Raw genomic sequence first — 12,934 nt, forward strand, 5'->3', positions numbered from 1 at the left:
ACTATAAACAGAGTATGTATATTGTTCATCTTTAACCCTCCTGTTTTGTTCGTTTCTCGGGAATGGCAATAATGTTCCTGGGTCAATTTGACCCGGGGAATATTCAATTATCCAAAAGTGTCAGAACCCAAAAAAAATCCCCTTTAACTCCATTACTAACCATTTAAATCAATATTTAGTGCAATGGTGTTCTTTAATTCTCACAGATCATGGTTCAAAGAGGATAACTCACTTGTTTTTTTATTGAAAATACAATAGTTTTACATGACAAGGATTTTTGTGTATTTTATTTTGTATTTTAAATGTTTTGCTTTTTATGAAGTGATGTTGATAAATTCATTAGACACCTCTTCTGTCACATGCTGCCCAGATTTTTATGCTGTATTGAGCAGGTTTGGAGGGCATATATTAGCTAAAATGGACAGAGTTGCAGAAACCATTAGTATTTGAAACTTCTGACCCCCTTAAGCCTACACTTTGACTGCCGGGTCAAATTGACCCCTGAACATTATCGATGTGATATAATGATACAGGATGCAATAGGTGAAATTAACCATTTTCACTTTATATGTTGTTCACGCTAATTAAGCCAAGCTGAAATAGTTTCATACTGAAAAAATACTTTCATATTTTTAAAATTAAAAAAGGGTCAATTCGACCCGCAACATAACCAGAGGGTTAATAGGATGTGTGCGTGAAGGTGTGATTCCTTTCTGACATCTGGTTTCTGTTTGTGCAGCATACAACAATGCACTGCACACTTCCTCACTGGTGCACATACCTACACAACTGGTCTCTCAGTTTACACAAAAATTTAAATTGTTATCAGTAATTTAAGCGCAGGTAATCTCAGGTTACCCAGAGACAAACTGAAAAAAATAAATGTAATGGTTTTAAAAAAGGAAAGTACATCAATGGATGAAACTCCACAACCTGCTATCACAGTGTATATTTTGGGATGTGGGGTCAAGCAGAGAGCTGTCCTGTTAGTCTGCTCTCGATTCATCTTTTTTGGATATGAGCAGAACTTTGTAGAACAAAAGCCCCCCTTCATACACAGTCTGAGCGGTCACCCAGTGGTTGGCACTAAGGCTGTGGAGTTAGCCAAATGTCAAGGACTTTTTAACAAGCTGATGTGAACCCAATTAAGCAATTATATAACTTCCTGGGACGGGGTCTGAAACAGCATTTTTCTACGCCAAGAGATATCAAGTCATCACTTGAATCATTAGTTTAATATATAAGTGACCTTGTACCCAAAGAGATGAGCAATCCTAAAAGAATGATAAAGCACCCCTAGCTTTACAGACTCAACAACGGCCAAAAGATGATTTATTATTTTTAAAATGCTGATCCATACTTCAGCCGATTTAGCCCTGTGAACCGTTTTTTATGTGTAAGGGCATATCGCAAAATTTCATCATTGGAAGTACAGGAAATTAAAAGATGCTGTGGCTGTAAAAGGGCTCTGTCAAATTAGGAAGATACTTCCCCTGATGATGTTAGTGATGTCAGTGAGTTTCCTCAATATTGGGTGCAAATGAGAAGATAGCAGCAACATCAGGCGGGGTGTGAGATTACTGCTTTTAGGATTGTAAAACAGTCTATATCTAATAATCTACTTTGATTATGCTCTTTTTTTAACCTCCGTCTTGTTATTCTCCAACTTTATGGGGGTGCAATATTAAATCACTATAAAACTGCCTTTATTGTTATCTCTTTTTAATTATTCACAAATAGATACACTTTGCTACAATACAGCACACTGAAAAACTGAGTTTCCTAGAGTGCTTTGAAGAGAGTTTAAAAAGAAACTCAAATAATAACACCAAACTAAATAGGTAAACAACAAAAAGACATAATTTAAATAAATCCAAAGTTTTACAGTTAAAGGAACTTAAAACACCATATTAAAAAGAGGGGTCTCTAGAGATGTGACATCAGAGATGGATACGATCAGAAAATGAACTGAAAAAGCTTGATGACCTTTGAACTGTGACTGTAAACATAAAATAATAAGGGGTATATGTCTACAGGGTTTAAGTCAGTAGAGCATGGTATACTAATCAATAAATGCCACACAGTGCAGGGCTGTCAGTGAATGTAAAGTTGTAATGTAAGAAAGTAATATTACTTATTTTCCAGCACTTTATGTGGGAGCATCAGTACTTCACTTGACTTTTCAAATTTTTCTATGTTTACTTCACCACATTTCAAAAATAAAGTGTTACCCTCCTCCAATACATGAACCTACAAATCGTCATTACTCGTTATGTGAATTAGGGGAAATTGGTATTTAAGATTGTGCATTATTTTTGACTGAAAAACATTTTTTTAATTGGATATAAACCGTGAGGTTCAAACTGAGGGCGGCAGTATAACAACACTGCAGATTTGTTGTGTGTCTGTGTTAATAATAATCAACATCAGGCTCTAAAGATGCCTCTAAATAATTTGGTTCATCAGCTATGATTGCTTCAAACTAAATCGGGTAGGGCCCCATATTAGTATTTACCTTCGGTCACCCAGTTACTAACATTGGTGGTTTACAGTTTAAATTATGTTTACAATCCTTTTATTTTCTTCAATAAAATGTCCATGTACTTTTACTTATCATGTAGGAACAGAAAATATCAGATACTTAAAGACTCTTAATTACTTAAAATACAATAAAAAAAAAGTTGAAATCCTGGGTAAAACAGATTTGATAGTTTGCAAATAATTTAAAGATTAGTTTTAATTGAAAAATGAGTAAAAAAAACACACATCAAATGTTGGAAATGAACATTATTATTGTTTTATAAGACCTTATTTTAAAATTGATGCTAGTGACATGTTTCAAAATAGTTGGAACAGGGACGTGTCTACCATTGAGTTGCATCACGTCTTTTATAATCTCACTTTGTGGATGCAGCAATGAACTGTGACAAGTTTCTGAAGTGATTATGAGCCCATGCAGTGATTTCCACTACAGAGTCATGTTTGAGTTTAATGCAGAATGCAAGATCACGGCCACCCTGAATTGTTTCTTTTGTACAAAGAATATCATGAAAAGATTACCTGAGTAAATTGTAATGATGTTTTCTACTGTACATGATGAAATACCCAAAGTTATTTGCAATTTTAGGTTGAAGTACACAATTCTGAAATTGTTTAACTATTTGTTCACAATGTCTCTCACACAGCGGTGAACCTTGTCCCACCTTTACTTCTGTGAGCCTCTGGAATGCTCTTTTTTATATCCACTGATGTTGCTAACCTGTTGCAAATTAACAAAAACAGTTGGGAGATGTTCCTTCAAGTGTTTTTTTTTTCTTACTTTAAAAACTTTTTTGTTGCTGGCATTACATTTAAAATAAGCATTTATTTTTCATAAACACTAATTTTTCACTTTAAAAATTTGGATGGATGGATGGACGGACGGACGGACGGATGGATAGATAGAAAAGGGAGTAAGCAGTTAAAGATATAGAAGCGGATGGATGGATGGATGGATGTATGAATGGATGGAGGGAGGGATGGATGGATGGATGTATAAATGGATAGATGGATGGATGTTTGGATGGATGGAAAAGAAAGTAAGCAGTTAAAGATATACAAGTTAATGGATGCATGGATTGAGTAAGGAAGTAAGCAGTTAAAGATATAGTGGATGGATGGATGGATGGATGTATGTATGGAGGGAGGGAGGGAGGGATGGATGGATGGATGGATGGATGGATGGATGGATGGATGGATGGATGGATGGATGGATGGATGGATGGCTGGATGGATGGATGGATGGCTGGATGGATGGCTGGCTGGCTGGCTGGCTGGAAGGAGGGAGGGATGGATGGATGTATAAATGGATAGATGGATGGATGTTTGGATGGATGGATGGAAAAGAAAGTAAGCAGTTAAAGATATACAAGTTAATGGATGCATGGATTGAGTAAGGAAATAAGCAGTTAAAGATATAGTGGATGGATGGATGGATGGATGGATGGATGGATGTATGTATGTATGTATGTATGGATGGATGGATGGATGGATGGATGGATGGATGGATGGATGGATGGATGGATGGATGGATGGATGGATGGATGGATGGATGGATGGATGGATGGATGGATTTGTTACCATAACGTAAACCTGCCAGATCCAATATCTTAAACACCCCTTCCTTTTTAGTCAAATTCAGCTAACTACTTAGCCTAAAAAAAGAAAAAGAAAATCTACAAAATGGTGAATCAGTATTTATGTATACAGCTAATCAGTTTGATAGAAATGTGTGTTGTTCCAGTGTTCCTGGAGTTTATTCTGATTCAGATAATTGATGCTAATTGCAGTCACAGTTATTTTTAATGTAGCTCTGCAACCAAACAAATTATGTTGTTTTGTTGTTAATGATTTTGTCTCATTTGCCTGATAACAATCAAACTGTAAACTGTAATGAGTCGATTATTATGACTTACCCCTGATTGGGCCCCCACTCGCTGCGGATGCAGAGGTGCTTATGGACCGGGTCCTTCATGTAGCCATCAAGGCAGAGACATTCTCCTGCAAACAGAAGAGCAGGGATTCAATCATGCGTTCATTATAGTCAAGCCTACTCTAAACCATTTGAGGATTCCCTTTGCTCCACTCCTTTTTTTTGACTCCATGAGAGCTTTCAAAAGGATTATCCCCTTCATGCGGTAAGGGGACTCTTAATCAGCATTTTTAATGACGTAGTCAGTTTTTTTTTTCTGCCATATAAGCTTTAGTTTTTTTTTTTGTCAAATTTCTCAGCAAAAAGCTTACAAAGTTTTCCAGCAGGGATCCGTTATATAATCACTTTGAAACAATGCAGCTGTTCTAAAAATGGAAACTAATGGCACATGGCAATTGGTGTCAGCGACATTATACCCTATGTGGATCATGCCAGTGGATGGTGCTCTGACAGGGCACAAAGAGCAAAACACTGGCTCATTGCTAAAATAAGGAACATGACTGTAAAACACCATTTAATTTCTGAGAGTGGAAATTATGACATGTCCTGTTTCAGCAGAATACACCAAAAAAATTAACCTTTTCAAACCCCCTTAATGATATGGAAAAATAACTTTGGTTTATGCTTACTGTCAAACAGACTGTATGAAAACGGTGAAGCCAAGGTGAAGCCAAAACTGTTAGAGCTCCCCCTAGTGGCTGGCTGCAGTACAGGTCTTAAAACCCACCTCCTCCACTTTAACAGATGGAACATGAGTCAAAATAGAAAATTCAAATACAAATCAATTTTTTTTTTCTCTTCTTGTCATTATAGTTAGTTCTTATCTTGCTACTTAAAACACTACCAGTCCAAAGTTTGGAAACACCTTCTCCTTCAAGTGTTTGTATTTATTTGAATTATTTGAAACACTGTAGAACAATACTGAATACATCAAAACTATGAAAGAACATATATGGAATTATTCAATTCACAAAAAAGTGTTAAACAAAGCAGAATATGTTTTATATTTTAGATTCTGTAAAGTAGCCCCCTTTTTCCTTCATGACAGCTTTGCACACTCTTGGTATTCTCTCAGTCTGCTTCATGAAGTGGTCTCCTGGAATGGTTTCTAATTAACATGAGCCTCGTTAAGAGTTCATTTGTATAATTACTTGCCTTCTTAATGTGTTTGAGACCATCAGTTGTGTTGTTCAGAGGTTGGGTTAGTACACAATGGATAGCTCTCTAATATCTCTGATGTTTTATTGGTTAAAGTTAAAAGTGTGTTTTAAATGTATGTAAGTTTAGGAAGTCAGTTAGCATGTGTGTTTATGGTCAGCTAGCATGTAACAAGTTAGCTTTCCATCTGCACTAGTTTGGAACCTAAACTGTTGAACGATGCAAAGTTTCTCAAGAGTTCACCAATAAGCCAGAGGAGCAAACTCTTCCTATCCTTTCAGACATGGGGTGGTTGTGAAATAAGGATGGTTCCTCTGTACAACTTCAACCCCTCACCTTCACATGGCAGCCCCAAAGTGGCCCAACTCCAAACTCTGTAAAGGGAAATTACCATTTCACCGGAGACCATGGCCTGACAGGGAAAACTCGGCCCTCTGGGACCTGTGTGAAGGAGGTTCACTTCACGGACAATCTACCCCTCCATCACTTCTGGAAATATGAACAATTCAGACACATATTGCCCCTTACTCCTTTGAATGTCTCTGTACACCTCCCGCTGATGCAAGCTTCCTAACACGATAAAAGTGGAGCTCTTTAGGAGAGGCATTGAGCCACACTTTTACCTGAAGCTTTAAAAATGGTCAAAGAAAAACAAACACCATTCCCCGGTGAACTCTCTTTCTCTGAAATGGTGTCTGGGGTACTTAAAAACGTCCTCAGTTAATACATGATTCTAGACAGATTTATTAGACCCCATCAAAGCTGTATAAAGTTAAGCTGACACTAACTCTAGAATGCTACATGCTAAATTGGGGAAGGGCATGTTGGGTGTTGAGTCTTCATACAATGCAAGATAACTGGTCTGATATGTGCAAAAATATCACATGCATTAAAGGTCTGTTTCCAAGTGTCTTATTGCAGGACATTGCCCCTCTATAACTACACTTCCCCAGATGCAGAATGAAGTCTGGATGGTGAGCAACGAAGACTTCATTCTGTGTTAGCAGATGTCTTTTCTCTGATTCAGGAGGCTCCTGAAATACTGTTTGTTACCAAGTCCTCTCTTTCTCCGCTCTCTCTCAGAGCGTTGAGTCTCATTCTTCCCCTCTGGACTCTAAGTTCTGCCATCTTCTGTGCCACAGTAAATAGCATGTCATGGTCACTGTCAGAATCACTCACGCTTTAGTTTGTTTGTTTGTTTTTAAAGCTCACAGACCCAAACAGCCGATCTGTACGCCGCAGGCAGAAGAACAAGTATGCATCAGATCAGAGAATAGCGCCACAATGAAGGGGTTTTCTGACCGCAAAATAAAGAGCTGAAAAATGTTGTGAAGTTACACTGACTTTAGTGTTTGGGTCCCAGTTTGTTAAGATTTTCTAAAAAAATGTGTTAGAGTTGAACTCTCTAGTGGTGGAACCAGGAGTGGACTCTGATTGGCCAACCCAGTGGCTACCCTGAAATCCTAGATCATGATTGGCTATTTTCCTTGTTGGAAGCACTTGTTTTGAAATCAACCATTCAGGTTGTTTCAACAGGCTGCTTGAAACATTTCCTTTTTTTGGTACTCCAAATGGGAGCTTTGGACAAACAACTTATTTTTGGGTCCTTAAATCAGTGTTTTTCAACCTTTTTAGAACTAAGGCACATTTTTTACATTAAGAGAATCCTGAGTCGCACCACCAAGCAAAAGTATTACAAAATGACACATTTACAATGACAACTTAGTCTCTGAATTTATTAACCTAATTATCTGAGAGGGCTTTTGGCAACTTGTTTAACTGCATCAGGGCCGAGCATCTCATTTACAATGGCTTTCCAGGCAGGTAGTTTCAATGTCTTCCCCAAAGTGTGTAGCTTTTTTGATTTGGCTACGAGTTCAGCTACTAAGTAGCTAGCTTTAAGAGCTCTCGCAGACACAGATGTAGTTTTGTCATAAAAGTTGCCTGTTCCTTTGTCTTTTTTCGCAGGTGATCAAAATAGTCTGTGTTCTTGCTTTGAAGTGACGGGTGTTTCATTTGGAGATGGCGTTTAAGCTTGCTTGGGACCATGGCAGTGGTTAAGTTTTTCCCCACACACCAAGCATATTGTAGTCGGTGCAGCAGGATCCCCCATGAAAGTAATCCCAAACAAAAGATAACTTTCGCTGTATTGTCTTGATCTCACCGTTTTTGCTTTCTTTTGAACACTACTCATATGACACTCTTAATCAATTTCCCACGGCACACCTGACAATGTCTTACAGCACACAAGTGTGCCAGGGCCCAATGGTTGAAAATCACTGCCTTAAATAACAAAGTTCAGCATATTTAAATGCTGCTCCTCTGTTGAGTTACCTTGTTAAGAATTTTTGCAACACATTTTTGGATAAGTCCTGAAAGATAACAATGTCTGTCCACCCTCACAAAAGTCAGTGCCCAAGATTAGCCACTCCAGTCCAAAAGAAGTCTGGCTCCACCACAGACCCCGTCAAAAAAGCCCCAGAAGCCCCTTTGATGGACTTTAATTATTGTCTTGTTTTTGTATTTCCTGTGAACAGGCATTAAAATGATTTGTATCTGTCACTGTTCTGGCAGGAGTTGCTTGTCGCCCTAAAAAAGTGCATCTCATAAATACAACAAAGAAGATTTCCCACAAACTCTGGGATAGTCTGAATCTTCAGCATGAACCGAAGATGCCTTTGGAAAGAGGATTTGTAAATATGAAGATATGCTAGGAAGATTTATTTTGTGGACATGCATTCATGTAATGACAGAAAATAGATTTTGCACATGTAAATTAAAATGTTCCAGAGCTTGCTGGTGGAATGTATTGACTTTTTTTTTTTGTAATTTCTTCTTTTTTAACACTAAAAGGGCCAGACTTCCATTTCTACTAGAAAGGCCACGAGGTCATTTTGACTGCCAGATTCCAAATTGTATTATCTGTTTTGATAAATACCCAATAAAGAGAATTATGTGGTTATTGTTTAAGGATATACTGTACATTTATGTAAATATACATATATTCATATAAAACTTTCCTCAGCGAGTCAATTGTATTTGCTTCTTATTCAGATAGATTGCAGGTCTGCACTGTTCAGTTCCTGGAACAGCTGTCAGGCTTCCTCAGTACTCATCTCTCTCTTTGAGCTTCTCTAATTGCCAAAATAAAGTTGTTGATTTTTCTCAGTTTCAATCCAAAACCTTTCAAATTGCTTTGTACACTACGATGATAGTTGGCAAGCAACAAAGAGGCATATGCCCTGCGTGAAACTGCATGAATCTAATCGTCACAGTCACTATGACTGCCTGTGGCCAAACTAGGTAAGATGAATCATATAATTGTTGCCTTTTGTGCAATTTGTATAAATGACATTTTGAATATGTGAACACACAACTTTAGGAAAAGTCAGGAACCAGCAGCACTGTAATTTTTAATTTAAGAAAGTTACATGACATAGAAATGTGAGAACAGTCAAAAGGACCTCCTTGTTCTTTCTACTGTTTTTTACTTTTATTTTTTTTATATGTTCAAAATAAAGACATCAAAATCAACCCTTCAGCAGTCTAACTGGTATACCCTCTGATAGCTGACACACACCTATCTCACACCGCATGGTCACTGTTCCATGTGTTGTGCATTTAATTTGCTGAGTCTGAACTATTTCTGAAAAGCAGTAAACCACAACAACAACAACAATAACAGCAACTTTGTTTTTCCTGATAGCGCCTTACTTTTTATTCCTGAAGTTTAATTACAAGTTGCATGAGACTGCCTGACTTTGTAGAGTAAATACCAAAGTAAAGTCTGAATCATTACTCCAAATGTCTAAATGTAATAGACTCCGTTTGTTTAAGTGTTTTTCACAGTTATCTGACTGGTCCCGTTGGCTGAATAACATCCACTACCTAAATGGGAAGTGATTATATCAGTGATTAGGCTAATGAATAGACACTTGGCACTGTCATTATTTACTAAAGCAAAGCTTGTCTGGGACTGCAAATTCACAAAATCCACTTATCACTCAGGCCTACGGCAACGTTTTGGGGCATTTGCTAATAGGATCACATGCAACACTGCTCAACTGTACTGCCTGCAAATGGAGGCACTGTGATCATCTGAAAGTGTTTGTAAATCCTGAGTTTAGGACCCCAAGTGGGACCGTTTGTTTTGCAGACAGGAACGTGGAAAATTGCTACGACTGAACGACTGATTGTACTTAAGCTAAATTATAAACATGATGAAAAACGTCCTCACCAGCGGGACTGGAGTAGTTTCGTTTGGTGGAGAGTATGGATTCAGCTCATTTTCTGCATTGGCATCCTCCTGATAAGTGAAGCCTTTTAGCACGGAGCACGGTGAAGCATCAGCTTTTGTTCTGCCGTCAGCTCCCGGGAGAAATGTTGGCCTTGACTTTGCTCACAATGATTGATGGGGGCCTCACCTTTGGTTTCCAGAGTTACTCAGGAGTAACGTGTACAACATGCTGCACTCGTGCTCAATAGGGGGTAAGCGAAGGGCACAGGCTTTAGGCTTTGTACACCGCTGTTAATGGAAAAGGTCAACTGTCAATACCTGCCAGGCTAAAGGAAATCATATTCACTCATTTTCCCTTTTATGTTCCTGCTGTAAAAAAGGAGACAATCTGTGGTTTGAGACTTGATAGACCTGAAAGAACACTTTATCAAAGAAAATATTTGGCTTCTCCTGAGATAAGTCCATGTCAGTTCTAAGACGAGGTGCAGCTAAGCTCGAGATCTAAAGGGGATTTAGATGAGAGCCAGTAAAAAGAGCTGAATCCTTAATTTACTGAACAAAAAGACAGATAGAAATGGATGGTACTTTTCCCATTAACACTCCTCTTTAAGGGTGGAACAGTCAACTGTGAAAGCTCCACAAACATTTAACATCTGTTATCTGTTTTAAGTGAACAACGGAAATCAGTTGATCGCTTCAGTCGTTCATGTTTGTTTGCCAAAGCAAGAAATGAATATGAAGGGGATATTTATTTCATTTAATTTGTTTTTATTTTCTATCCAGTCAGAAGTGAAAGACACTACGTTTTTCTGAAAATAATGAACCGATGATGTTCTTGTAAGAACGTTCATAACTCTTAACTCTTTAAATCATACTATTCCAAATGGACAATTCATCTGCTCACTCAAGTTATAGTGTAAATAAAATGTTACAACCCACACTGATGCTGGATTAACTTAAAATGACAGATTTAAAATCTAACAATGAGCATGTCTGCCAGACTTTTCAAAGACATAATGAAGTTGTTCTCAGAGGAAAGCTTTTCTAAGCTTGAGAACATAATTTTCCCGATGTGATGTCGTCCTTTTACTCTGAAAACCTCCTTTATTGCCCTTTTAATGCTTTTATTTACTTCTCCATTTTTATTTATGTTCATGTATTTATTTATTTTTATTTATTTACCCTGAAAAACCTCTCAACAATGATTTACTGGTCCATTGTCACACCACTCCATACTGTTTAATTGGCGTGTATTCCTTTTAACCTCTTGCATTTTGTTTTGCATTGATCAAATTTTCTCCTCCCTGTCTGTCAATTTGTTTACTCTGCTATTTGAACTATGCTTTGTTTGTCAAAAGGCTTTGCAAATATTTGTTTTTAAAGGTGCTATATAAATAGAGTTATTATTGTTATTATTATTATTATTATTATTATTATTATTATTATTAGAAGTAGTAGTAGAACTATTAGTATTAGTATTAGTATTAGTATTAGTATTATAAACTGAAGCAAAAGAGGTACCTTTCAAATTCTACATACAATATACCCAGATTATTGTCTTGTTGTCATGTTTTCAGATGTTGACATGTCTTGTACTTTCTGCAAAAAAAGTTGTGAAAAAGATTCTGAAGACATGGTCTATTTTTTTTCAAGCTGCTAACTGTGTTTACTCTGAACCTTCAAGACGCTGTTTACTTGGATAATTCAGAGGACAGCACTCTTGAATTTGTAATTCATTTCATTACTACTCAACTCTTTTTATTGGTACAGCACCTTTTAAACATTCAAGCATGCAGCCCAAAGTGCTTCACAAAAGAACAGAGACATAAAATAACAGCAATAATACGATAAAATCAATATAATAAAATCTGATAAATACCAGAAAAAAAAAAAATATATATATATAGTATACAAAAATAAGAAAGAATACATTAAAATACATTAAAATACATTAAAATGATTCTAAATGAATGATATTAATCGTCATTACTACTTTTATGAAAAGCCATTTCCAGCTAAATGTTCAGTTTTTCTTTTAGATGTAAATTACTTAATTCTCTCTTATTTATCAATAACAATAAAACTTCCTGTCTGTCAGACCAGCAAGGACAAAGAGGCCTTCTCCATCTGTGCCCCAAAACTGTGGAATTCTCTTCCCCCCACCGTCCGATTCTCCCCCTCTGTTGAGACTTTTAAAAGTCGTCTCAAAACGCACTTTTATTCATTAGCTGTTAACTGCCCCTAACCACACTGGCTCAGATACTCACTGCACTGTTAAATGTATTTCTTGTCATTACGGTTGTTATTATTACTGTTAATTTCATTTTTAATTATACTGCTCTCTAGCCACTCGTCTTTCCCTCTCTCTTCCTCTGTTTGTGTGATTTTTTTATTTTTCATTTTCTCTTTGTTTTCCTCATTTTCTGTTGTAAAGCACTTTGGATCAACTGTGTTGTGTGTAAAGTGCTATATAAATAAAGCTGATTTGATTTGAACAATAAATACACCAAGCTTATAAATGATGAAACCCTTTCCCCTGAATCCTCTCTCTGAACAATAATTGCCCTACATACAGTATGTACTTTTTTCAAATGTAATGTTATTTGTTACATGTGTTAATTTCTCTTGTGGGGCGGCAGTAGCTCAGTTCATAGGGACTTGGCCTGGGAACCGAAGGGTCGCCAATTCGTGTCCCAGTATGGACGAAGCTTGGCAAGTGGACTGGTGGCTGGAGAGGTGCTGGTTCACTTGCCTAGACACTGCCAAGGAGCCCTTGAGCAAGACACCGAACCCCCAACTGCTCTGGGTGCACTGGTTGATGGCAGCATCCTCACTCTGACATCTCTCCCTAAGCATGTTCACTGCATGTGTGTGCATTTGTATGTATATACTAAAAAAACTGTATGTGTAGCATGTCCAAAAATAGCGTGAGAGAAAAAATTGAATTTCCCCCCTGGGGATCAATAAAGTACCTTTCTTCTTCTTCTTCTTCTTCTTCTTCTAATAACCTGATGTCTTGGTATATATATTTTTTTGGTCAGAAATATTGTGTCTAGTCTGATTTATCT

General features: G+C 37.2%; 1 protein-coding gene across 1 annotated transcript in view; it reads right to left on the bottom strand.

The window, feature by feature from the left end:
* Positions 1-12,934, bottom strand: part of astn1 (astrotactin 1) — a 616,195-nt gene that overhangs the window by 407,544 nt on the left and 195,717 nt on the right. The window contains exon 8 of the mRNA XM_034703125.1: positions 4,455-4,539. Coding sequence (XP_034559016.1) covers positions 4,455-4,539 — 85 coding nt within the window. The remainder of the gene's footprint in view (positions 1-4,454; positions 4,540-12,934) is intronic.

The sequence above is a fragment of the Notolabrus celidotus genome, chromosome 15 (genome assembly GCF_009762535.1).
Source record: "Notolabrus celidotus isolate fNotCel1 chromosome 15, fNotCel1.pri, whole genome shotgun sequence".
NCBI classification, from domain to species: domain Eukaryota; kingdom Metazoa; phylum Chordata; class Actinopteri; order Labriformes; family Labridae; genus Notolabrus; species Notolabrus celidotus.